The following is a 25,112-nucleotide window of genomic DNA, read 5'->3' on the forward strand; positions in this document are numbered from 1 at the left end:
GCCCTTGGTACCAGGGGTACCAGTTACAAGGGACTTACCTGGATGCCAGGGTGTGCCAATTGTGGAATCAAAAGTACAGGTTAGGGAAAGAACACTGGTGCTGGGGCCTGGTTAGCAGGCCTCAGCACACTTTCAATTCAAAACATAGCATCAGCAAAGGCAAAAAGTCAGGGGGTAACCATGCCAAGGAGGCATTTCCTTACAACAATGTATCTGTGGAGGATCCCTGTGATCCCCCATGATGCATCATTCAGCAGAGAACATTGGCTGCTCGGAGCGCTGTGCTTTGTAAGGGCTGCTGTGACTGGACATCGAAACCAAGGGATTGCTTGATGTAGCAGTAATAATAACATGAAGCACTTTGTACAGCTTTCTTGCTCCTTCTAAGCACTGTAAATATTAACTGTTAATATTACTCAATTCACTGCGGTCTCTTTACTTGCTGCTGGAGGGTGGAACCCAGGGTTTGCCTTTATCAGGATTTAAACTCATGACACACAAAACGCCCCATTGGTCAGGCAGCGAGAATTTAGTTCTACTTCTTAAAACACACAATACCTAAGTTTATGCCACAAAGCTCAACTCAATATAGGGAAACCATGGAATGGACAAGTGAGGACGTCTGGTAAGAGAAGCTTTTGTGAAAGCAGCTTTGAATTTGCTCCTAGGCCTGTTGTTCTGGGCTGTCTAGCAGTGTACACCAGCCGTTGTGAAATATTCCCTCGGGCACTAGTACCGAGAGTAGCCCTGGAGAGGACAGTCTGAGTTAGCTGATTTTTCCTGTGATCTAGAACAGTGGTTCCCAATTTTTTGACTTCTGTGGACCCCCACTTTATCATTACTGGAGCCTGGGGACCCCCACTGAATCATTATTGAAATGCGGGCCCCCCCCAATAAGTCATTACTGAAAGCTGGACACCTAATCGGTTAATATTATTCCATTTTCTAAGCAGTCACAGACCCCCTGAGGAGGCTTTGCGGACCCCCAGTGGTCCCCGGACCACAGGTTGTGAACCACTGGTCTAAGACGTTAACTCCACTCTAAATGTTGGATTCCCACCCTTTTGTTCCAGTAGGTAATTCTGGGAAAAATGTAGATAATGATATGAATCTGATTTTTGAAACACAAGTGTACTAGTAGCTGTCATACGTTGAGGGCAGTGGAGGGCACATTTTAACTTGAGGACATGGCCGAGTTGTGAGGAAAATTGAGGGTTTCAGTTTGTTTCAAACAATGATCTGAGAGATGTTTATGTTGGACCCACATGTACTATCACTCGCACAGAACTTGAATTGTTGGAATTTGTTGATGATTTGTTCTGTGTGCGGTTGCTATGGTAAGCAGATGTTCTGAGTATCAATAAGGATATCTTTATTAAAACCTTGTTTGCAAAAATAGTGGTTGGGTGAGAGGGCACATTGAGATACATACATTTTTCTTGTGGTGGTGAAGACTTTGAAGGTTTCTGATTGAATTTACCAGTCTTCATTCTAATTTGTGTCTGTTGTATTCCATCAACAGCAGAAGGATTTGCAGCAAAGATCTTCCAGTACTCTGCCGGGTTCATCACACTGTTCATACCAGGGTATGTATCTAAATTCTATCTAATTGTGTAAGATTGTACTGCTTGGAAATTGCAACAAACCTGTTTTAAATGAAGAAACACATTTGAGTTGTTTGTTGCCTCTGTAACACTGCTCACATTTGCTCTTCCGTTGTGCTACAACCAGTTGTACTGTTGTGCTTCTTTTGCATGGGTGATTGTTTTGCATGGGTGATTGTTTTGCATGGGTGATTGTTTTGCATGGGTGATTGCGTTGCATGGGTGATTGCGTTGCATGGGTAATTGGTTTGCATGGGTAATTGGTTTGCATGGGTGATTGTTACAAGAGTAATTGCTTTGCATTGTTCTTCTTTGGGACAGAAAGTCCTGAGGAAGACTATTCCGAGTGTGAATGTACAGTGCTTTATTTTTCACAAATTCAGATTTAATTCTAATGGATATTAGTGAGTCCTTGGAGTTCTTATTGAAACGTGAAGTGGGAATGGAGTTATTCAGGAGAGTTCGGTTTACAACTCTTGCCGGTCTCCATGCTGGTTTGTTAGTTGAAAGTGGTAAAACTTGAGTGTAGTCATTTTAGTTCAACAAAAACACACATTATGCACAAAGTAGGAAGCTTTGCAGTCTTTTTCTAGGTAAATGCTGCAGCGTCCTGCAACCGTGGGTTAATGCTCATGGTGACTTATCAAAAGAAAAAGGTTGTTGCATTGGTTAACAGAATTCACAGGGTATTTAGTGACTTATCACTGCGCGGTCACAATTCAGATGAACTCCTCTTTGGCTTTCGGCATAAACTATGCAATGGTTTGGCCTTTTTATGATTAACTTAAGCACTTCTCTGAAATGTGGTTACCCTATTTAAGCTTACAGGCTCCAATTTGAGACATTGTTGAAAGATTTTTCTGGTAGAGCAGTGGGGCAAATCCTTATTGTCTGGTGATCCTGTATGTATAGAATTAAATGGTATTATATGTACTTCTGTATAAATAAACATTTCATTTACTCATGGTAATGACTAGAAATTATCCGGCCACATGTTCTAGTAGTCACCTTAAAGCCTCACACAATTCAAGCTTAGTAAAAGAACAGCTGAAGAACCATTACACAGTATTAGGGGATGCTGCTGGCCATGTTTCGTTGTGCCTTGAGTAAGGCAGGTTAGAGCTTAAATGTTGGCCTTCAAGGGTGCAAACATGGTGCTGACAAGCCTTCCTAATCCGCAAACTGAGAAGGCAATCATGGGGGATTTCCTTTCCATACATTGAACCAATCTTTGTGTTTTTAAGTTTGATAATTACTTCATTAAGAAGATTCCCCAAACAGTACTGGGTGGTTTGGTGATTGAGTTGCAGTTAAGAACTTATCATCAACGATGTGTTGGAAGGTTTCACAGGTTTTATGGTGATGTAACAAGTTGGTGCTGCTCGTGATGGTTCCATGTTGGACACGTGTGTTTACCCATTTGCTAGGGACCAGTTTCCATGGATGGTGCTAGGAGCCTAACAGCAGTGAAGAAACAGATGGGTTGGATTATTCCTACACAGAAGCACAGTTGTGATGTTCAGATAGTCGCTACCTGTTTTAATTGAGCTTTTTGGGTGATAGCGGCCAACTTGAAGTGAGTCTTTTAGTGGGTTGACAGTAGTATGCACGTGGTTTGGCTGTAGGGTGCCACATCCGAGGAGGGCTTTTAAGTAAAAGTAGTATTGATTCTGTTTTGTTGGGATGTATCTTGTTTTAATACAGATATTTGATTGGTTTTCATTCTGTAGTGGCCTTTGCTTGCTGTTTTAATGATTTCTTCTATAAAGGGCTATACCTAAATCCGAGTTTGCTTTACCATAGCACAGAACTTGAGTTGTTTATAAAAGGTAACCGAGTTTGAATGGGGTCTTTAGATGCATGAAGTTGAGTACAAATAATGTTCCAGCTCTGCCATGGTCTTACAGAATCTGCTGTTGCTTTGGCACCATATAATATGTTTTGGCAGCTGTGTTGATCCAGCTGTTGATGGCTTATTTAAGAATATCATCCCAAATCATGCTATGCCCCGTCAACCTCTGATTCCCTCTCGGTATCAAAAGTGTGCTCCGGCTCACGTGGGCAAAGGGGGCCCATTCGTCCTCGGGTGCACCTTGGAGGTGCTGCTGAGCTTGAAGGCCTGAGCTCTTAGTGCCACAGGACTCGAGGCTGTAGGGCAAGAGTGCATTAATGGCACTTAATGCTTTAGTGAGGACATCATTTTACATATTAATCAGCATTTGCAAGGTACTCAAAACAGTGCATTAACTGCTTGGTGGACTGAAGTAAAGCAGAATCCCAGGTTTCTCAGTTTGTATGGTAGATGTTAATATTGCTTTATTTTCTTTTGGTGAAATTTGTGCGGTGAATGAGAAATGGCTGTAGATGTTCGCTTGGCCTGGGACCCAAGCATCAGTTCGGTAGCGATCTTTCCTTCCCGCAAACGGTTAGTGGACATTTACTGAGGAAAGTGGCAAATACATCTACCCATCACCTCTCCACTCACAGTTCTAGCCTCCTGCTGGGTTGCTAAATGGAATCCTAAAAGGCTGAAACTTAATAGGCTATAAACAGATGTTGGCGAAGGAAAATTAATTAAGAGAATTGATTTATTGTATTTGAGGTTTTGCAGAGAATAATGTGCTGCCATGAAATCGTTTATGGAGTTTTGCGAGGCAGGAAAAAAGGGAAGGAAAACTAGTTACGTGTTCAGTTGTAAATTATTCATAAATAAATGAGGCAAGCTTAAAAAAATTCTCATATTTTTCCATCTGAAATGGATTGCACAATATATTTGTTCCTTCTGAGGTCGGATTGGTTTTAAAATAGTGTCCTTGTTAATGCATTTTATCGTTCTACTGGTTTTTGAGTGCAGGTAAATTGACAGAGAAGGAAATTATATCTGAGGAATATTAGCTGGTGGGCGCGCTCATTGACGAGCTATTACTGACATGAAGTGTGCGCGGGTTGCGAGGGGTCAGGTCGTTGTGTGCGCTCTGAACCCAATGACTTGCGCCTTCTGCGCTTAACAAGCTCTTTAGGGATTGATCTTCTGCTCTTGACTCCTGCTGGTTTTGCCAATACTGCAAAGTAAGTGGCTGCTCGCATTTTCTGGAAACATCGATGGCGTATTATAACAATCTACCCGCGCGCTTTAGAGGTCCTTTATCATTGGAGCGAGCTAAGGGAGCAACATCTGAGCATGGGGAATGCCTATTCTAAAGACGACATGAAAAGCACTGTCGTCGCCAAGTCGTCTCCTAAACTATCTTTTTGCGGTTCCATCTCTAGAAAATGGGACAAGAATGTTGTACTGGAGAATGAGCTTTTGACTTGCAAGATCTTTTCCCTGCTCCGCAGGAATGCAGAAAGTGGCTTACGAGTAGGGCGACCAACCAGACGGACCCATTTTCTGAGCACCAGTTCTGTTTTTGTATCGGTAGCTACCTCGCTCAAGGAGCAACCCCGGATTCCCTTCCTGGCACCTGATGGCACCCCTACTCTTCCTCGCAGTCACAGCATGACTATCTCTCATCGGGGGCATTCTCAGACTTCGTTAAACACGACGACTGCAAGCAAGATTGGGTAAGTAGAGCTTGTCCCATTACCTAAACCTCAATGCTGTGATGGTAGCCAAGTCTGTAGTAGACCTCAGCATAGCTAAGTCTGTAGTAAGCTTGAGCTCTAGTCTTTTTGTAGAAGTTTCCTTGTAATAATCACAAACTGTGTAAACTCTCTTTTTTTGCTTTTTTGTTAAATAGGAGGCAGTGCCCTGCAGAGGTAATGGGTTTTACTGTGTAATATTTCAGTACACGCTAGTGTAGTCGTCTGAAAGGTCGAGAAATAACCAGACTTAACAAGCATACATCAGATATGTTCCGAATGGTTGCTGAACTTTTTCCCAGCAGCCGATAAACATTGATAAAACTTACAGAGATGCCATGCTAATAACAAGTAATGATTATTCCAGTGAAGCGGTAAACATATCTAGTAGCCTGATTACTTGACACTTTTACTTTCAATGCATTGCCATATTCGAGCTGGTAAATGAAGTACATGGAGGTTTCAGATAGTTTTTTTTATAGTGGCCTTGTTTATTATTAAAGCAATTATTGATCTTAAAAGATTACAGTATTTACCTCTGCATGAATAATACATGCTCATGTTTAATATCAGTAAATATTACATTTTTATATGTTTACGTAGTTTAAAAAAAAAAAAACGTTCCTCTTATGTGAGACATACCGTCTCCAAGTCAGGGATTAAATCCTTTAAATATATTTATTTAGTTTTCATTTGTTTTTGTTTTTCCTCTAAGCAACTATATGCCTGTCAGACAACAGTCTTTCAATGTTTGAACAACAGCCAAAGTAAGTGTTGAGCATGGGCTTGTGCCTGCTCACACATTGCACATATGTGTTTATATTGTTGTGGTGACATCCTCGTCTGGGAAATCATTGGGTTGGCACCACACTCCGTATTAGGTGTGTAAAAGGCACCAGGACCGCCTTTGCACCCTTATACGGCGCACCGGTCATGTTGAGGAACCCCCAAATACAATCTGCAGTGTGCACCCTCCAGCTTTACGGTCTGGCACGTCGTCTAACCTGAGCAAGTCACTGAAAGAAAGAAAAAAAAAAAATAACCTTCAATTCTCTGTTCTAAGATTTTGAAAAATGGTAGACTTAGTTCATGATTATGTGACTGTGGCAATTTTAGGGCATTTGTTTTATTTTTGGAAAAAAGTTAGGTGCAATTATTTAAACCATGGGTAGGACTTGGAGGACCCCTATTTTTATTTGTTGATCAAAGTCATATCTCCACAGATTTGTGGATTCAGTACTTTTGTTGGTTTCCTGGGTGTGGAATGCACACTGAGTAGTTTCTTGAATAATAGTTTTTTTTAACATGTACATATAATTTAACAAATGCCTGCATCAAATGTAGGTTTCATGGTATATTTGGGAAAATACATACTTTAATCAGAAATTCAATTTTCTGGCTTTTGGGCAGCATAAATTGTGCATCCCGTTTATATGCTCCAACACCTAAGTATTTTTTTTATCTCGATAACTAAAAGGAATTCTAACCATGCCCGCTTGAAAGGCATTGCGGGGCTAAAAATAAAACAAACATATGAACGTCCAACGTCTTAGCTGTTTTCACACCAAGTTGCAAATTTGATCCAGCGTCCCGCATAAATGGATTTCATGAAGGCGTACCTGGGGGAAAGGAGATCATCCAGCACTTCATGCGGCAGATTGAACATAGTCAGTTGCTGCTTTTCTGTCTCCACGCCTGGGGATGTATGCCGTGTAGATTTGGGTGGAGGGCTCAGCCCTGCAGTGGAGACAGGACTTCTTCCCGAAGGAGGAGCCTTATCGGAGGATGGACACTCATGCTCACTAGTTCAGAGGAATGCTTTGATCCATGGGCCTCCAATACTCCGACTAGTAGATATCCAACAAGGGCTGAGAACATATACTGCAGGAGAAAGCAGACTTTGTGACTCGCTATCTGGCAGAACATATGACCAAGAGGGATAAAGAACTGGGTGTCAATCCACTGTTGGATATGGCACTTAAGTTTGAAAGTCGAACTGCCTAATTGTTTCCCTAAATTGGTGTCTGTGTTTACTGTCCACTTCAGATAGTGGCTAAGCGCCTGTCAACAACTGGCTTTTGCCCAGAGCAGGATCGAGAAGAGCAGATTTAACAAGGTAACAATCCTGGTCAGTATGAGGAACTGACATTGGCAGATATGTCTCACCATGCCAAGACACTTCCAAAATCCTCCCCTCACAACCGCAAAAAGAGGGAGAAGGAAGAAGTGCGAAGACTATTCGAAAGGACTCTTGGAGTACATCATCTGCTGCTGATCCGACATGATCTTCCTTTGCACTCATCAAGTCAGTTGTCTATATTTTAATGGAGATGTTGCAGTTACGGTTAAGTTTGGTGCCTTTAGTAATGTTTTAAAACCACAGATGTGTTGTTTCTCTGGTGATTACACGACAGTACGTACATTCCTAAGGTTGTTCACGCTTGTCTTACCATGCCATCCCTTGAAATTCCCTGTACACACCTCCACAGGCTTGCATTCCCTGCACCACCATTCACATCACAACACTCTTTTTGTCATATTTGAATAATGGCGATAATTTCAGCTAAGCAGCCAGTAGGTGACTCTGGTTTTGACTCTGTATCCGAGCTAGTGGTGCTCGATTGCAGATGGTGTGACCTTGGAGCCAGGTAAGTGAGGGTGGAGAAGCGAGGTTGGGTAGTGACAAAAATGTGCATGACTTTTGGGTGACTGGGAAAGGTTCTAGAGCGGCAAAGAAGGGAATCCACTTGATTAATAAAACGGCCAGTTAATGATGAGTGGGCTCAACGGTTGCATGAATGATAGTGATATAATTTAGAACCGATTCGAGCGTTCATTGACACGTCATTCAAAAATGCATCCTGTAGCTGCTCCTAGCTAGTATACAATCCTTGCCAACCCTTTATGGCACTTAGTTATGCAAAGAACAGACTGTTCCTTTCTGCTCAGGACTGTTATGGATTGTCTCAACAGCTGATTAAGGATTGGCCTCCTACCCCTATAGACCAAAGAGACCTGGAATCCTCTTAAGAAACAAGGCAGACTCCTTATGCTCTTGCTTCTTCTTCTTTTTAAAAAAAAAATATATTTTTTTTTTTACACAATGTCAGGCTTTATTTTGATTAAAAATCATTTCTATTTAGTTTGGGATTTGCCATTTTGTCAACTTCACTGCCTTGAAAGACTGTAGGCAGTGGTGAGAAATTGTACTGTGCGAAGCTGGCTTCTTGTTTCTTTCAAGCTTTGTTCCCAAGCAGCCTGCCCTGAGCGTAGATGGCTCGGTGGGCAAGCGCTGCGTAGATGGCTCGGTGGGCAAGCGCTGCGTAGATGGCTCGGTGGGCAAGCGCTGCGTTGATGCCTCGGGGGGCAAGCGCGGCAGGTTTGAGGGCCACCTTCAGGAGTCATCCGAACACTTATAGTCTGATGTTGAAGTATCGAAAGTACCATTTTGGATGCTGATTCCTAGTTTCCCCCGAGTTTATTCAACATACTTGATATATATCATATTTTGAGAGTATAGTAGACATTCCCTTAATGAGCAATTATTTGGCAGGCTTATCCAAGTTATTGCTAATCTCGGACCTTGCCTCAACATTGCACATACGTGTGGTTTCTTCGGTGCTCACGGACAAGCATTTTGACACTATAGCAGACAATCTTTCTAGTAGCCAGAACTTGCATGACCACGTCTTGCTTTTGATAGACATCCTAATGTTTGACAGATTGTCCCATCAGATTTGGAGGGCATGCTGTCGTTGTGGTGTGCTTCACTGCATAACGGATCAGCACGGCAGGTGGTGAAATGCCAGAAATGACATGACACACAGTGGGAAGAAGAAAGAGGAGTCTGGGAGAGGGCTGGGAGCTGTCCAGTAAAAGAAAAAGAAATCAGGTCCATGAGGTTGTACCCCCTTAATGAAATAAGTCACGGTTGTGTCAACACCATGGGAAGTTGACCACCATCCGAAATGTGGGTTGAGGGGAATCTCAGAAGCTGGCACCAACATCTGAATCGTGGCCCACCCTTAAAAAAGAAAAAAAAAATCCATCACCTTCTGGTGTTCTTCCAAAGCAGGAAGAGAGAGCTGCAAAAAAAAAAACTAAAAGAAGTGTAGGGTAGGGCGTGGATTGGCAGAATCACCATGGAGCGAGCAGCCTCTCAGAGCGCATCTCTCTATGTTCCATTGTGGGAAATTCCCAAATCAAATGGTAGCTTTGGCAGGATATCAACTTCCTCTAATCTTTCTGCAGGTTTAACCTGAGAATATTAGACTCATTTATGATCGGAATGTCTGTTATGGATCACTGTGCTATCTGTTTGATGACACTTCTACACCTTACACATTGCTCCTTAGTTAAGGCAGAACATGCAGCTTCTCAGAGGTGCCCGGCGGTCGAAGAGGTACATGGATAACTGTGTGTCCCCGTAGACATTACCCATAGCTGTTCAAGAGATGATGCCAAATTAATGCAAGACCTTCTAGCTTGTGCGTATGCTGCATCTGGTCTCTCCACCAAGGAATCTGTTCCCTACTTGTTAATTTTTCATTTATGGTTATTTTTAATTTTATGAGACAGCGGACACGAGTAAGAAAAAGTTGGATCCACTAGTAATGTTAATCCTTGAGTTCTTTGCCATTACCAAGAACCTCCCCCTACCTCCTCTCTGCTTCTGACGCAGTGGGGTGCATGGGCTGTTTAAGTGTGTGGTTCCTGGGTGGCACCACCCCTGTACTGGACACACGTGCACTAGCTGCAGACCTGTTTTATTGGGTCTGACATTAGCCAAGGCCATTTAATTCTCTTTCTTTTTTGCTTATTTGGGCTTTCAGGCAACCCTCTTCATTCATTGGTCTGTTGTTGTGCCATTCACATTTTTCTTGCACCCGCTACAGCAGAGGTCAGCCTACTTCGGCCAGTGGCTAACTTCACTGAGTTATGTCGTTCTGCCATTTTACAATGAGTGCATCCTCACGCAAACCGGTTCCATGCTGTGCTAAGGACTTCTATGGGAATGCGCCCTTGTAAGATAAAAACTAATATTGCCTTTAGTCAGTGTTTTTTTGTTTTATATTGGTGAGGGCACAGAAGCTCCATCAACAATATTTTTTACAAATCAAAGTAAGAAACAAATCATGCATTGACAAAAGCAAAATGCTGGTTATTGCCAGACCTCTTAGCTTTGCTTGCTAATGCTTGTTTGAACAGCGTCTTTAAAACTGTTTGCACCGGAAGATGATAGTGATACAGTTTTCTGCTCTTTGGTGATCAGAGCTCTACTGATCGAGGATACAGCTGCTTATGTCGCAATATTCTGTCACTTTATGATAATTTTTCAATGTTTGAGTTGTACTGACAGGCATGCCTGGTCCGAACTTAAAAAGAGGTAGGAAGTCCAAAGCTGTGCAACAGAAGAGAGGGAGATCCCTTGCTCAGAAGAGTTAATGTCTTAAGGATGACGTCAGGAAATGGCCAAAATAATTCTTAGGGCACAGCTAACAACCATCAAGGCTGCTTCCTTCTTCCCCATGGTGGATGAACAATAAGCTGGCATAGTGGAAAAATTGGCCTCTCTCAGGTACATCCTGTTTTGAGAGTGGAGAAAGATGCATTTTAAGTATCAATGTTTTTCAAGAGGATTTTGGGTCTTCATTTGTACTCCGATGTCTCTGCATTCTGTTTAATAAACTGTTCCTTTCTCTGCAGGCAATTCACAGGAGAGATGGATGATGTAGATGCCAGTCTCTTTAAACAAAGAATTACATCAGATGATGCCATCTCGCTGGCACCGTCAACTGCAGAATCCATTTTTGTTGAAGGTATGCAATCTGAGAATGAGTGGGTAGTTTATTTTACAATCACTAATGTTTCTTAATTTTTTTCAGCAACAGTGACTGCAAATGTCAGTTCTGTCTCGTACTCCTTATGTACCTCTTTAGAATTTCGGACTACGTAAATGAACTGATATTAAATAAATAAGTCATTATGGAACTGCTCTCGGTCCCTTCAAATTTTGTAAAGACTGAACCAGCCACATGAAAGTTTGAGGTGTCCTAAAAGTTCTTCGTTGTGCCGCTGTTGGCTTGACAATTTTGAGTGACAGACGAGCAAGCATCATAAATGTGTCTTGAGTGTATTCTTCCAGGAGTTAAGACAGTTTTTGTGATATTTCCGAGAACACCACACATTTTGCTATTTGGCTCGAATGTTGTACGTTTTATTAGATGTACTACGTTATATGGCTGATGCTGAAAGCAGTGAACATTACCAAACAAAACAATATCGGTGAAATAGGAAAAATATATCTTCAAATTACAAATACTGTACTCTACAGAATTCAGGCCTTTAATGTAAATGCAACAATTCACGATTGCTGGTCAATGTCACATTTTATATCACAGCTTGGGAATTTTTTTCAAATCTGCTAAAATTGCTTAGTATTGATTATGGGTAGATTCATACGTGTCAAACTATTTATGACCAATATTGAGGCATATTGCAGATCCATTTTAATTTTAGATAGGTGTGTCATGTTTTCCATATAATTTGATTTTCCATTGGCCAATTCTAAATAGTGTTTAAAAGGCACACTTGTATTTGTTTTCAAATAACGGCAATAAAAATGCGTGAGGTGTTTTTGTTTGCATAAAAGACATAGGCTTACGTCCATCACATTCACTAATGGTGGACATGTATTCATCAGAAAAGCGCAGGTCAGAAGTTTTGTATTGCTTAAGAGGCAGATTACAAATCCAGACAAATAAGGTGTTCAGTTCCTCTACAATAAATTTGCTTAAAAAGTACCCCAAACTGCCTTAGCTTTCAAGGACATACAAAGATTGACTGTAGGGTGACTGAATCCACTGTGTTGACTTCACAAGATTGTACAAATTAAACCAGTAAATATTCATCCTAATGACTTCTATGTGGGCTTCCTTAAAAGTAGGTATCTTTGGCATCTGTGTATGACCTGCAGTATATCCCGGTCACTGTCACTATTCCTAGGTGATGTGAGCAAGTAATGAGCACAGTCGAGCATCCTCTGTGAACTGTGGTGACACGGCCTCTTGACGCTGAAGTGCCCAAGTGTCGTATTGATGCAAAAAAAAACTCCAATCGCCACCATGAAAAGAGTAGCGAGTGGAGAAGCGCAGATGTTAATGTATTCATAGGGTGTATCCCAGTTGTGAGGCTTACTGCCGAATACTTCCATCCAATAGTACCCACTCTTCCTCCAAGAATTTGCTGTACCATCTGTAGGTACGCAACCACGCGTGCTGCATACTCCGCGGGTCTCTGGTGCAGAGCATCCCGCTTATGCAGTCCTTTGGTCAGGCGCTCTCTCCACTTGACTTTTCACCCACAACTTGCTTCCACTTGCCCTTCCTGGTCACCTCCCCGTTCACTTCCATTCTGTGCAAGTTCAGAGTGTTTGACCAGGGTGCCACGGCTGTTACCCCCGTTCTCTGGATGCCTACATAGGAGTCTCAAGGTGGGCCTCTCCCTCCTAGCCATGCCCCCATACAGATGGCTAGTTCGCGTCTGCCCCTGTTGTGCTGTGACCTCCATTACTCCTCTGATCTGCCAGGGTGGTGCTGGGGTTGTGGTAGCAGGTGTTTGCATGGAGGCGGTATGGGGAGGAAAGTGGGTGCAAAGGGAGGTGGAAAAGGAAGGAAGATGGGGTGTTCTTGGTCAAGTGCACAGAGGGAAAGAAGAGGTGCATTAAGCAGACGTTAATGCACTATGTATGTGCATCAAGTTTTAATTAATGAAGGACTGGCCCTTCTGAAGGGCGTGCTTCGTCCTTAGGATACTTAAACATCAAAGATCAGTTTAGGATGCTGAGCTCTCCCCTATGCTGTACGGTCCCTGCTCACTCTTTTCAGATGGAAAAGTGCCACAAATCCTTACAGGTGTTTGTCCAGTGCGGAACAAATGAAGGAGCTTATATAAGAAAGGGGGCAGAGAACATAGATGGGAGAACTTTTTCATGCTGGTGTCAAAATGGCATGAAAGAGGGACAAACCCGGAGTGAGTAAACGGAGGTTCAGTTCAGTTCAGGGAAACAGAATGAAAACTGGGGTGGTGGAGCAGCGTTCAGTGGCACAGTAACTCTCATGACCGTACTCTTTAAAGAAAGCCCGAGGTACAACATTTCACTGGCTGTGCCCTAAAAATACAGGGAATTTGATTCTATTTATAATTAAAAACCATGTTCCTGGAGTTGATCCGTATGTCTCAATAATCCAGGTCATCAGTAATTGGTGTGACCCTGTAGTGGCTCTGTAACAGGCGCAGCCAGAGGTTTCAGGGTGCAACGAGTAGGTCCATCTTGCTCAGGTGATGCTATCTCTGGTTGTGCTTCATATGGGTACCAATGTTCTTGGTGTACGTCACGGAGAGCTTGTTCTAGCCTGCTGGTGAGTGACGTGCTTTGCTTCTGACGTAGATGCGTACTTTGCCTCGCTGAGGAGTGAGATCGAAACGGATGCGCAGGAGTTTGACGCAGAATCCTGGAGCTGTGCTGTGGAGCAGTCTTTTTCCAAGAAGCAAAAGAAGGAAGTTATCAAGCGTCAGGATGTCATCTACGGTAAGCCCAGTGCAGCACTACTGCGCGCTCTTCATTCGCTGCATATAGTCGCTGCATATTTGTTACCTGCTCTTTTTTTTTCTTCCCTATCCCCAGTTGTTCCCCTTCTTCCTTTTTCCCTGATGTGCTCCCTTTTTTGTTGAACACCCGGCTTCTCCTCTCTTATCCCCTCTTCTTTGTTGAGAATCGTCTTCTTTCTATCCATTCCTAGTTTCTGCACAATGTATGCTCTTTGGGACCTGTCCTCTTTTTTTGATAAGCCAGCAGATCCGCCATGTGTTGACTTTGGTATAGTGGGGGCATGGTCATTTAGTTCTGGCAGACTTTGCCAAGAGTCCAGCCTGATTTGCATAACACTGGTCCTCTCTCCCAAGAGGACACTGGAGGGCAGAGACATTCTTGGGGTGCAGTTTTAGGGTTATAGCCTCAGGCTCTTGCTATAAGATTTCCCAGCATTCCTGTACACCTCTGCACTTTATTGTAACTCGAAGTGCCATAATGTATTGGTGGTTTGACCTCTGTGCGCGGTGTCCCAGGGAACTCCTACTGCACTGATGAGTCCACTGAGGCAGGAACATATCTAGGGTTACTTTGGACCTCAGCTTAGCAGGTCACCAATACTTTACTTCTCTTGTGGTGGCTCCAAGGACCTAAAATGCACAATTCGCTGTACTTGACCCATGCCCTCAGCATTCGTGTTAAAATGACAGGCATTTCTCCGGCAAGATTTGGATTTTAAACACGGGGTAGACATAAATGATGGCGTCGAAGGGTTAACTTAGACACTATTTGCTGAATTTAGATGCTGACGAGGCAGACAGTTACGCAATAAAGCAGAAGATAACATATGAAGTAGCCTTTGCTGCTGAGCAAGATGTCATTTTTTCCCTTCCCTTTGTTTGGTATCTTCTTGTTGGTCAAATTTGTTTATTCAAAACAAAAATCAGCATGCAAGTAAAACTTCTGGTATCCTAAGACCAGTTAGTAAAGTATTTACATTTGCAGTTTGTAGTATCTCATTGGGCTTTGCAAGTAAAGTAGTGATGTAATCTGATTTGTTTCCACATAACTAGCAACCCTTAAGTAAAGAGTCATTCTCCTAAATCCATTTCCAGCCTATAACGGGACCTCGTGGAGTTTATTGATGATTCCGCACAACATTTTTGTAACAATTTCTGTGTAGTTGTTCCTGAGATGGTTGCTTCAAAGTTCTGCACAATATTAACAGTATCAGTTAGAGGTTCACTCTTTATGTTGAAAAAGAGGCCTCAGTAATTTGCGTGCCCGTTTTTACATTGCCACATTTTGTGAGCTGGGTAATAATTGCCCTCACTAGATAGTTTTTTGTGGTTTGTTTGACCACCAGCTAGATGTGCAGAAAAAATAAGTACAACAAGCATTGTCAAAGCCTTTACGTTTTGCATATGAGAGCTATTATCCTTGACAATGTTTAGAGCATGGATGCTTTGCAGTGTGGCTACAACTAGTTGAAATAAGAGCTATGGCACTGGCAGGGCTAATGCACTTTTTTAAAGTGCATTAGTGCCAGATGCATCAATAATTTGTTTAATTATTTTAGCCATGCTGCACAGCAGCCATGTTACTAGGCCGTGCAGCTGCAAATCATTGCCAAATAGGGAAATGCTCAAGCTGTACAGCAAATACCAAAGGCAATGCCAGAGCCCATAGTCTCAAAGGGAAGACCTGTTGGCTTTGCCGATGCCTGTTAGGTTTTGGCAGAGCACGCCTGTGCTTCTGAGCAAATCAGTTAATTTTCCCCATACGTGAAAAAGAAAAAAAAGGCATTTGGTAAAACAATCCTATTGCTCAAAGAAAGCAGTTGCACCCATGTCCATGTCTTGCAGAATATATCTGGAAGTAGATACCTTCTTTTGTCACAGTAAATACTCATTTAAAAGGAGAAAAGTGCTTCTTTGAAATGCATGTGACATAATAAAACATAGCTACAAATGGCAAGAGATGCACCAAGGCCGTCAAGGAAAAATAAAAAATAAATGTAGTACCTCGGTCACAGTGCAATCACTGAAGGACAGTAATGAAAGTCAAGCGATCAGTACTTGGTCCATGCTCCAGCTGGAAAAGAGGAAGTGAATTCAGTACGTGCTGGCCAATTAGCAGACAGCAAATGAGAGCGACAATGAAGCCAAGCAGTGTTAAGCAGTGGGCGGGCTGTAATCCCTTTGTTGCATGCAATGTCTCTCATAAGTGAGAGCGTATGCAGTGACATATCGCTGTCATAGGCTTTACCTAAAAAAAAAAATAAAAAAAAAAGGATGAATGAATGGATGGGAGTGAGGAAGGGAGGCCACAGTTAATTAAATCAGGGCTGAATTCCAGTCCATATTTTGTGGTGTCTACACCATTACAGACACAGACTAGTCAATGCAAGCTAGCCTCTCCTCTTAACAAATGGGGCTGTCCTACTAGAATGCTAGACTACATCCCTGTGGTAAGTGAAACGAAGCAACCCCTGATGTGCTTTGACCTCGTTGGTCCTCAGCAGCGAGTCCTGTGTCCCTGTAAGTTCTGGGTCCCATGCCGGGTCATACTGTTGCACTGAGTAGAACACAAAAGTTATGGATGAAATTCTTGAATTCGTTTCAATTGCTAGTAATTATTCTCCGCCAAATTCCAGTTCATCATTTTTGTTCATGCGGCACTATGGAATGAAACCACCCGTAAGCAAACCGGACAGCTCAGAATGCAGTGATAGACTCCACCTCCTTTTGTACATGGAGACTCCAGCCCTCTTGTACATGAAGAAGCAACCTTAGAAAGGTTTTTTCACACGTAATTTTCCTTTCCTCTTTCTTTGATTACCAAAGACTTGTTGTTTTAGTCCTAGGTTTGTGTATCTACAAGCGGCCAATGAACTCAGATTTTGTGCAGGTGACCCATGGCAAGTGCTTGCCCACAGTAGGGTTTGACGCGTTGTTACTAGGGGTGCATCTCCCAGACTGCCATTTGCAAGAGGGGAGAGGAGAATGCCTGGTGTTTTCTAGTTCGGGAATTGTACAAGTTCCTGGTGCAGTGTTTGGCGGGGTCTACCGGTGCTGAATGGAAAAAAAATTCCATCCAGCAAGTATAGCTGGGAATCAAAGGCACAATTCTAAAAAGTGTGGATGCGCACAAGCGAGTGAATATTTTCTGTAGTATGTATGAATCTAGAAAGTACTTGTGTGCTTCTGCACCGTTGAGACAGCATTTTGAGATCACTATCTGTTTTTTTATCAGTTCTTTTTTGAGGTTTCATCATGTTTGGGCTGTAATCGTTGCTAGCTGTTTAAGCGTAGTGCATCTACAAGGATAGGATTCTGGTCTTTATTGAGCAGTAGCAATATCCCTGATAGCATGGCAGGCTGTAGGTGCGGCCTGCGTGCGAAGCAGGAGAGGACTTTAAGGAGATGGGACAATTAAGGGAAGAAAGCCTGTGTGTGTTTTTTTTTGTTGTTGTTGTTGTTTTTGTTAATAAAGTGAAAAGTGACTCAAGAGGCAGCTTGTGCAGAGACTGCAGACACAGTGAGTACTACACTTCATTTGGAGTCCGGAATCTCTGCATTGCGCCATATCTCGTGCACCAGTCGCAATAGTACCCTCATTTCAAATGCAATCTCGTATTCACTACCTGTGGCCCACAGTGATATTATTGTTTCTGTGGTTATTACTACTGTATTTAGCTCTTAAGTGGTAAAAATGAGAATTAACTGGCTTTATCAAGGGCCTCTTTATGCGGTAGTTGTGAATTGTTGATAATTACAGTAAGGTTGCAGGAGTATTGCCTTCAGTTTTAGAATACGACAGAGGCAAAAGCGTGGCGTACCACAATTATCAGATGTTTTTACCAGTCCAGTGCATTCTGAGTGAACATTTAGGCCAGCTATAAAGCCCAGTGCCTTCTGAGTGACCATTTAGGCCAGCTAAAGCCCAGTGCCTTCTGAGTGACCATTTAGGCCAGCTATAAAGAAAGCTGAGTGACCATTTAGGCCAGCTAAAGCCCAGTGCATTCTGAGTGACCTTTTCGGCCAGCTATAAAGAAAGCGGAGTGACCATTTAGGCCAGCTAAAGCCCAGTCCCTTCTGAGTGACCATTTAGGCCAGCTAAAGCCCAGTCCCTTCTGAGTGACCATTTAGGCCAGCTAAAGCCCAGTCCCTTCTGAGTGACCATTTAGGCCAGCTAAAGCCCAGTCCCTTCTGAGTGACCATTTAGGCCAGCTAAAGCCCAGTCCCTTCTGAGTGACCATTTAGGCCAGCTAAAGCCCAGTGCATTCTGAGTGACCATTTAGGCCAGCTAAAGCCCAGTGCATTCTGAGTGACCATTTCGACCAGCTAAAGCCCAGTGCATTCTGAGTGACCATTTCGGCCAGCTAAAGCGAATTGCATCACCTTGTCCATGATGTTAAGAAATGCTTTGGCAGAGTTATATTCACATCTATATATATATATATATATATATATGCATGTCCATTATTTTCAGAGCTTATGCAGACTGAAATGCACCACGTCCGAACCCTGAAGATCATGGTTAAAGTCTACTCCAAAGCCATGCGGGAGGAGCAGTTCAGTGGCAGTGTGATCAAGTCGCTGTTCCCCTGTGTCGACGACTTGTTGGAGATGCACGGACAGTTCCTATCCCGGCTTAAGGGGCGCCGCAAGGAGTCTTTGGAGGAAGGGAGTGACTGCAATTACATCATCCAGAAAATAGGGGACGTGCTCGTGCAGCAGGTATGAGCACCACGTGTGCATGCATTAGTGTGCTAAGGGTGCAGGAGTAGTAATGCATTTAGGACAAATACTGCATGTTGTTATGTTACAAATATTTGTAGAGCTCACGTTCACCAGATCGGTTTCTTGGCACTTAGGTAGCTAAAACATAGCATGCAACAGCTCATTACTTAAATGCCAGTGCAGTGGTGTGGGGCAAATCCTTAAGCATCTGACTTGAGTTCATTAAAGTTCAAATTGTATGATATCCAAAATTCCTTTTTCTTGTAAATTTCTAATTCTGATGGATAACACTACCTGTGGATTCCTTACCTAAAGAATTTTTCCCACGCACCAGCATTCAACGGAAATTTTCTTGTAGCTCTGCACGTCGACTATGACATCACAATTGCCCGACTCCCACGCGACGCCGTATGACATCATCCAGGCAATAAGAGGTCCTCGTCGACGTGCAGATGTCAGTTCCCTTTTTTCCGTGCCTTCGAGTAACGTTTTTTTCTTCGAGGCCCGCGTCACTGGATATGGAAACTTGGAATATTGCCTGCCTCATGAGGCAGAAGCTGCAGGTAAAGGAAGATCTATTGATACGCTCCCTTTTTGGGGTGTCTCACCTGGACTATTCTGTTTTCTTTTCCAGTACTAAATTAGTCTGGAGTTGGGCAGGTAAAAAAAGGTGTGTTCATTAAAATTCAGTTTGGAAACGGAGATGCTCAGTCTTTTTACGTTAAGCGCTGAGGGGCCTTGAGGGATGTGCACGGGAAGAGTAGTATATGAAGGCTACATTTACTTTCCTCCCGGAAACGTTTTCACATTTTAAAATAGAGGGAGCCCCTCTTGGTAGGGGGCATGTTTTGTGGCTTTGGCCAAGTGGTGCTCCATTGAAGGTAGCACATCTACTTAAAAGATGTGGTAAAGTGAATCAGTAAATTATTTCAGAAGGCTTGGGACAGATGCATGGCAGCAGTAATGCTAGATGAAGAAGGCAACACTAAATACCACATTATCTGCAGTGGTCAGAATATACAAGAAATTTCATAAGAAAGGGGCAACCCTGTATTCCAATGAACATGGGTAATTAATACACATTTAAAACAGTGTTTAACTCGAAGTCATTTCTTATAAATGCACATTTAACAGGAAGCCAGAAAACTATTCCTCCCAGCCATTTAATAACAATAAATGTACTGCAAAAAATACTCATGATATTGTGCTTCTTTTGCAAGTGAATCGAAAACAACTTTAACATAGAACATTTAGTGCTGTAAAGGTGCTCCTGTCGACGGTGCAGTGCAAGTGACAATGGAGAGAGAATCATACAGTCTACACACACACAAATAAACCCGACAACTAGGACAAATTGCATCTACATCCAGACGGATATAGTTCCAGGTCGTATGCAGTGAAACAAGGAACGAGTGGTCCAGGCCAAGAAGTAGCTGACTCTTCAGCACCACTGAGTGATTCCGATGGGGTGTTTATCAGGACAAATACCCACGTGCGGAGAACGCGGCCAATTGAGTCATCTTTTTTAAATAATTTGGCCGGACTAGGAGGTCACGTGGATCCCTTTTTGGATGCCTAATCTTTAGCACTACCCTTGGCAGTCAGTCAGATTGGTACCTGATGAACAACCCTATCCATGGGACATGCATTGTTTAGAAGTAGTTTGGAGGATTCATTTTTTCTGGTTCCCTGTTTTACGTGGAATTTGTAAGAAATAGCTCCAGATATGCTAGAAATTTGGCATACCTGGTGTTTGGGCCCAGTTGTTTCCTACTTTTCCAAATGGATGATAAGAGACATGTTTTATATTCTGTGTTGGCGAAGAGAGCATGCTGTTGGTTAAATCCCTGGCTTTCATAGTTTTGGCTCTCTTCACACACCACCTGGTGTGGGAAAATCCCCCGACTCACTTTGCGCCTCATGTTTCATCTTTTGTTATCAAATTGACGCTATATCTTGGGATTCGGTTTCAGCTTCTAACAGGTTGCACAGTTGTTCAACATTATGAAGTGGTTTTTGTTTGTATACATTGCCATATGCCTCTGCATATCAAAGAGTTGCTGAGACCTCTGGCAGAGTGTTGTCCAGCATTCTCCTTACCTCGGAATTCTTGCAGAGCAGGTCATGTAAAGTGTCTGGCCTCAGGACTGCCCACATTACTGTTCCTTGCGAGCTTGTTTGTGTGTCTGCAGTCCATAGAGGAGTTCAGATATGTATTACTGGTGTGACTCATTTTCCCATAATCAGGTTTTGTATCATTAAGGCATCTGCACAGCAGGACACTGGAGCAGGGACTTGTGCAACCTCTTCCCTTCGAGTGAAGTGTGCTGTGGTGGGGAGTGACTCATGTCGGCCTCCTTCTCAGTTTATCTTCGTGAATGAGTTTGTCCTGCATCAGCTGTTAGATCAAGGTGACCCCAAAGCTATAACTGAACAGTTGAAGCTTTATTTGTTTGTGTGGAATCACAGCTCACGGGGCCTCTGTTCTCACAAACCTCTCATAAATACATGATGTGCTAGGTCTGCAGGCTCTCTATTGAGAAATAATAATTCTGGGTCCAGTGCTTGCTATACACACACACACAAACACACACACACACGTGTGTGTGTGTGTGTGTGTACACCCCCGCCCCCTATTTTGAAAGCCTTCAGCCCTCCATCTGTATGATTCTGCTGTTCAGTGGCTGCTATAGAAAATCCATTCATTACCATGATGTTTAATGTTGGACAAACACACGACAATGCTGTTCATGTGTAAAAGAACGGGTCACCAGATCCAGTTAAGTATCCGAGGAAGGTGTCTCGTAATACATTCCTGAAACTTAGCAGTTTTACATCCTTCACAGTGTGTATTTTTCCTCTAAACAGACATTTTTCAGCGTCTCTGACTTGTGCCCTAGATGTAGTGCCCAAGCAGCTGATGAGACACACATCATATAGGACTTCACACGCACACCTATTGGCCCTCTGTCCTCACACAACTGAAGCGCCTCATGTGCATCCTGAATCTTTTCCCTGGGAGGTGGGTGCCTTGGGTATCTCTCACAGACCACAGAAGCGTAGGGCTGCTCCCCGTGTCCTTGATTTGGCTCTTATGTTAGCAAAAAAGTCCATCACACCCGCTGGAAGTCCACGATTCCTCCTGCCACGGCTCAGTCATTAGCACTGTTCACCAGATGGGCCGAGGCCGTGGTGCTGCAGAGAGGGGACTCGTGGGTCCTTTCTTGGCAACCACTGGCCCCAGGCTGGGAGACCTCCCTCTCTAAACTAGTTGATCCGCAGTCGGGATGCTCCTAAGATTCTGACACACTATCCACTTGAGAACTGATGTGTATTTATGCGGAAATCACCCCCCACAGCGCCTGCTCCCCTCTCTGCCTAGTGTGCGATTGTCCCAGAGTTTGCATCCGCGACACTTGCCCTTCCTGCGCGCTCCCTTCAGGTGTCTAGGTTGGTTATAATGATTAGGGGGCGGGCGAGCTTCAGATTTCCCAACAATCATCTTGTTAAAACACATTGTGTGAGAAGCAGGGCGTGAGGGGGTTAAGAGAGGGGTGTGGATTGTTACAGGTACGTACAATGCTATATTTTTCAAAGTAATCAACATTTTTTAAGGCCTTCAAAACATAGACAAGTGTTTTTTTTATCAGAGTGAGCATGTAAAGCCCAGGTAAACTCCGACAGACACTTCACGTTACTCGACTGAAAGCACTCGTACCCTGTTATTTACTACAGAATACATTTTACACCCCTGTCTCCTATCCTCTCCCCATGTGCCCTGCCCCCGCTTGCTAGGCCCCCTGCAAGACCTCCCTGGCCCATAGACATGACATCTCTTTGTCTGGGGATGCCACCGCCCCTTGAGTTTATTCTTTGAAACGTATATTGCCACTGTACACATTTAATGCTTTGCCATTACCAAGTTGTGTAACATTTCAACAACAAAAAACCTTATTAAAAATATGTGTTTAAAAATCAGATTTAGTTAAGAAGCAAAAGCATAGTGGAAGTTTCTGGCTGTGGTGGGAGATTATTTTTTAGTCATTAATTAGTTAGGGGTCACCAGTGACCTGCTGGGCAGTGTGAAAGTTGCGAATTGAGCAATGACATAGAGGCTCTTGCCTAGGCTTGTGTTTCACACACAGTGCTCAGTACTTGAAAATGCTGGTCCTGAAAGAGGAAGATGCGTGTCCCTTGACGGCAGCAGAACAGTAACCTCAGTAGTGTATAATGCACGATATTCAGGCCTTTGGCACATGAAGCTAGTTAGCAAGGATGAGGGTTCACACAGCTGCATAACATGAGCATTTAAGAAGCATGAATGTACATTTTATTAGCAGTAATTATCAGTGCCTCAGACAAATTATTGTTTAGTTTGTAAGGTTTACAGTACAATAAAAGGTGATGGATATGGTGCTTGGTTAGAAGCAAGTTCCCCAATTATTTCCGGACGTAGTGTTGTGTTGTCACAACTTTAGTTTAGTTAAAGGTGGTGTTTTCAAATTTGCTTTGCATGATGTGCTGCCAAGAGAAAGGCTGCTTCTTTACACATATGTGGGTATTAGTCTCAGTGTGGTAGCATCTACTCAGCGATTGGCCTGTGGAAAAGGAGTTGGCCAAGGATTTGAAAAATGAATTACCTTTTTAAATAATGTAAGATGTATAAGAGTTAATGTCTTCATTGGTGACGTACCACACTGTAAAGTATGTAAACATAGATAGCTGCTGCTCTGAAGAATGAAGGTATTGCAGAAGTCATCGTTGCAGTACAGATCCTTGACATACCAGTGGGGCAGTGACCCCCCCCCCCCCCACCTGCAGTAATGTCCCCTCTAACCTCTCATTCTCCCTGCTTAGTTTTCCGGTGAAAATGGAGATCGAATGAAAGAAAAGTACGGGGTGTTCTGCAGCCATCACAACGAAGCCGTGAACTCGTACAAGGAACTGCTGCAGCAAAGTAAAAAGTTCCAGAATTTGATCAAGGTGAGGCAGTGATCTGGGGAACAGTGCTGGGTTGTGGGGTGTCCTGGTGTGGAGAAAGCACCATCCAGGGCTTTGACATAAGTTTTATACACCTTGGTGTGCCCTCCTCTGAAGCTCCTCCTACGGGACAGACTAGACTGAAAAATAAGTTGTGAAGTACTTTATGACCTAAATTGCGGAGCATTTCTTTACTTTCCGTCCTTGTAAAGATTTTGACTTTCGTTCTCCAAAAGCTGGCAGATGAAATGTGCATTAATGAGTGCAAATCTTTGGATTAATGGTTCAAAACTGAAATCCTGGTGACAAAACAAGAGTGTGTATGCTGTTTCTCCTCTTAAGGCTATTTGCGACCACATGAAGTTGGCCTGTATGGTGAACTTTCAGTTGTTTTTAGTGTAGGGTTGCTGAGAGCTCCCATGAACTGGGGTACTGTCGGGAAATCAGGAGACCACTTGTAATGTTAGTGTCAAAGTTCCCTGTACATCCTGTATTTTCTGAAGGGGCTTTTACCACTCATAAACGTACTCTCCATTCGGAGAAACACCAGGCTAAAAGTACGATATGTGTATGTGCATTATCGACCTACTTACTCACGTGGAGTATCTGCTGTTGTTGAGAGTCCTAAGGCTTGGAGTACTCCTGAAAATATGCGATGGGGAGTTTAGTGCAGTGTGGTCAGTTGTCATTCTGGGAATCTTAAAAATGCAGAAATCCTGCTAGTAATTTTGTCTTTTTTTATATACGGGGCTCTTGTTAAAAAGTTTCTCTTTTGTTTAAATCTAAGCTGGCATGAACTCGGTTGTAGACTCATTTCCCATAAACTACTCCTCACGCTCCATCTTTGTTTACCAGGAACCGGAGTTGGAGAGTGAACATAAACCTATGTGAAATCTTCAATTCTGGGATCAAACATACCCTAGGCAATAACGGAACCCCTCCTTCAAACTGTGATAGAATCAGTAGAAGGTCATAATATTCCTCTTATGAGTTTAGAAATTAATTATCTACCTCAGTGGTTCCCAACCTGTGGTCCAGGGACCACTGGGGGTCCACAAACCCTTCTCAGGGGGTCCGTGACTGCTTAGACAATTAAATGATATTACCAGATTAGGTCCCCAGCTTTCAGTAACGACTCAGTAGGGTGTCCCCTGATTCCAATAATGATTCAGTGGGGGGGCCCCTGGATTTCAATAATGATAAAGTGGGGGGTCCACAGAAGTCAAAAGGTTAGGATCCACTGATCTACATCATTTAAAAGGAGGCCCGGCCCTTACCCACCATCTTGTGACATGTTTCATCATTGTGCTTGCTCCTCATTTGTGTTGGAGTGTAATAAAACAAGCAAGTTCAACTTAATAATGGAGTTCTTGTAATGCGACGTAATTGTTCTGGTGATGAGGGAAAAATTGAAACACTGTCGCAGTGTGTTTTCTTTGGAAAGAAAACACAGGGGGTCCTGCAAAACACTGGAATTACTTGTGGCTAATCCTGACAACTTTTTCGTGGCGCCCAGTTTGGAAAAATAAAACCTCAAGTGAGTAATTTGACCATGATTCCAGGCCTACATGATTTAGCTCCATCCTAAGCCTACAAAGGTCTATGAATTTC

At 43.1% G+C, this 25,112-nt stretch overlaps 1 protein-coding gene across 3 annotated transcripts in view; it reads left to right on the plus strand.

The window, feature by feature from the left end:
• ARHGEF18 (Rho/Rac guanine nucleotide exchange factor 18) overlaps positions 1-25,112 on the plus strand; it is a 389,375-nt gene that overhangs the window by 287,265 nt on the left and 76,998 nt on the right. For all 3 annotated transcript variants that reach the window (XM_069215795.1, XM_069215794.1, XM_069215797.1), the window contains 6 exons: positions 1,523-1,586; positions 5,027-5,168; positions 10,893-11,005; positions 13,636-13,776; positions 18,271-18,518; positions 23,379-23,504. In XM_069215795.1, coding sequence (XP_069071896.1) covers positions 1,523-1,586; positions 5,027-5,168; positions 10,893-11,005; positions 13,636-13,776; positions 18,271-18,518; positions 23,379-23,504 — 834 coding nt within the window. The remainder of the gene's footprint in view (positions 1-1,522; positions 1,587-5,026; positions 5,169-10,892; positions 11,006-13,635; positions 13,777-18,270; positions 18,519-23,378; positions 23,505-25,112) is intronic.

The sequence above is a fragment of the Pleurodeles waltl genome, chromosome 12 (assembly GCF_031143425.1).
Source record: "Pleurodeles waltl isolate 20211129_DDA chromosome 12, aPleWal1.hap1.20221129, whole genome shotgun sequence".
Taxonomy (NCBI): domain Eukaryota; kingdom Metazoa; phylum Chordata; class Amphibia; order Caudata; family Salamandridae; genus Pleurodeles; species Pleurodeles waltl.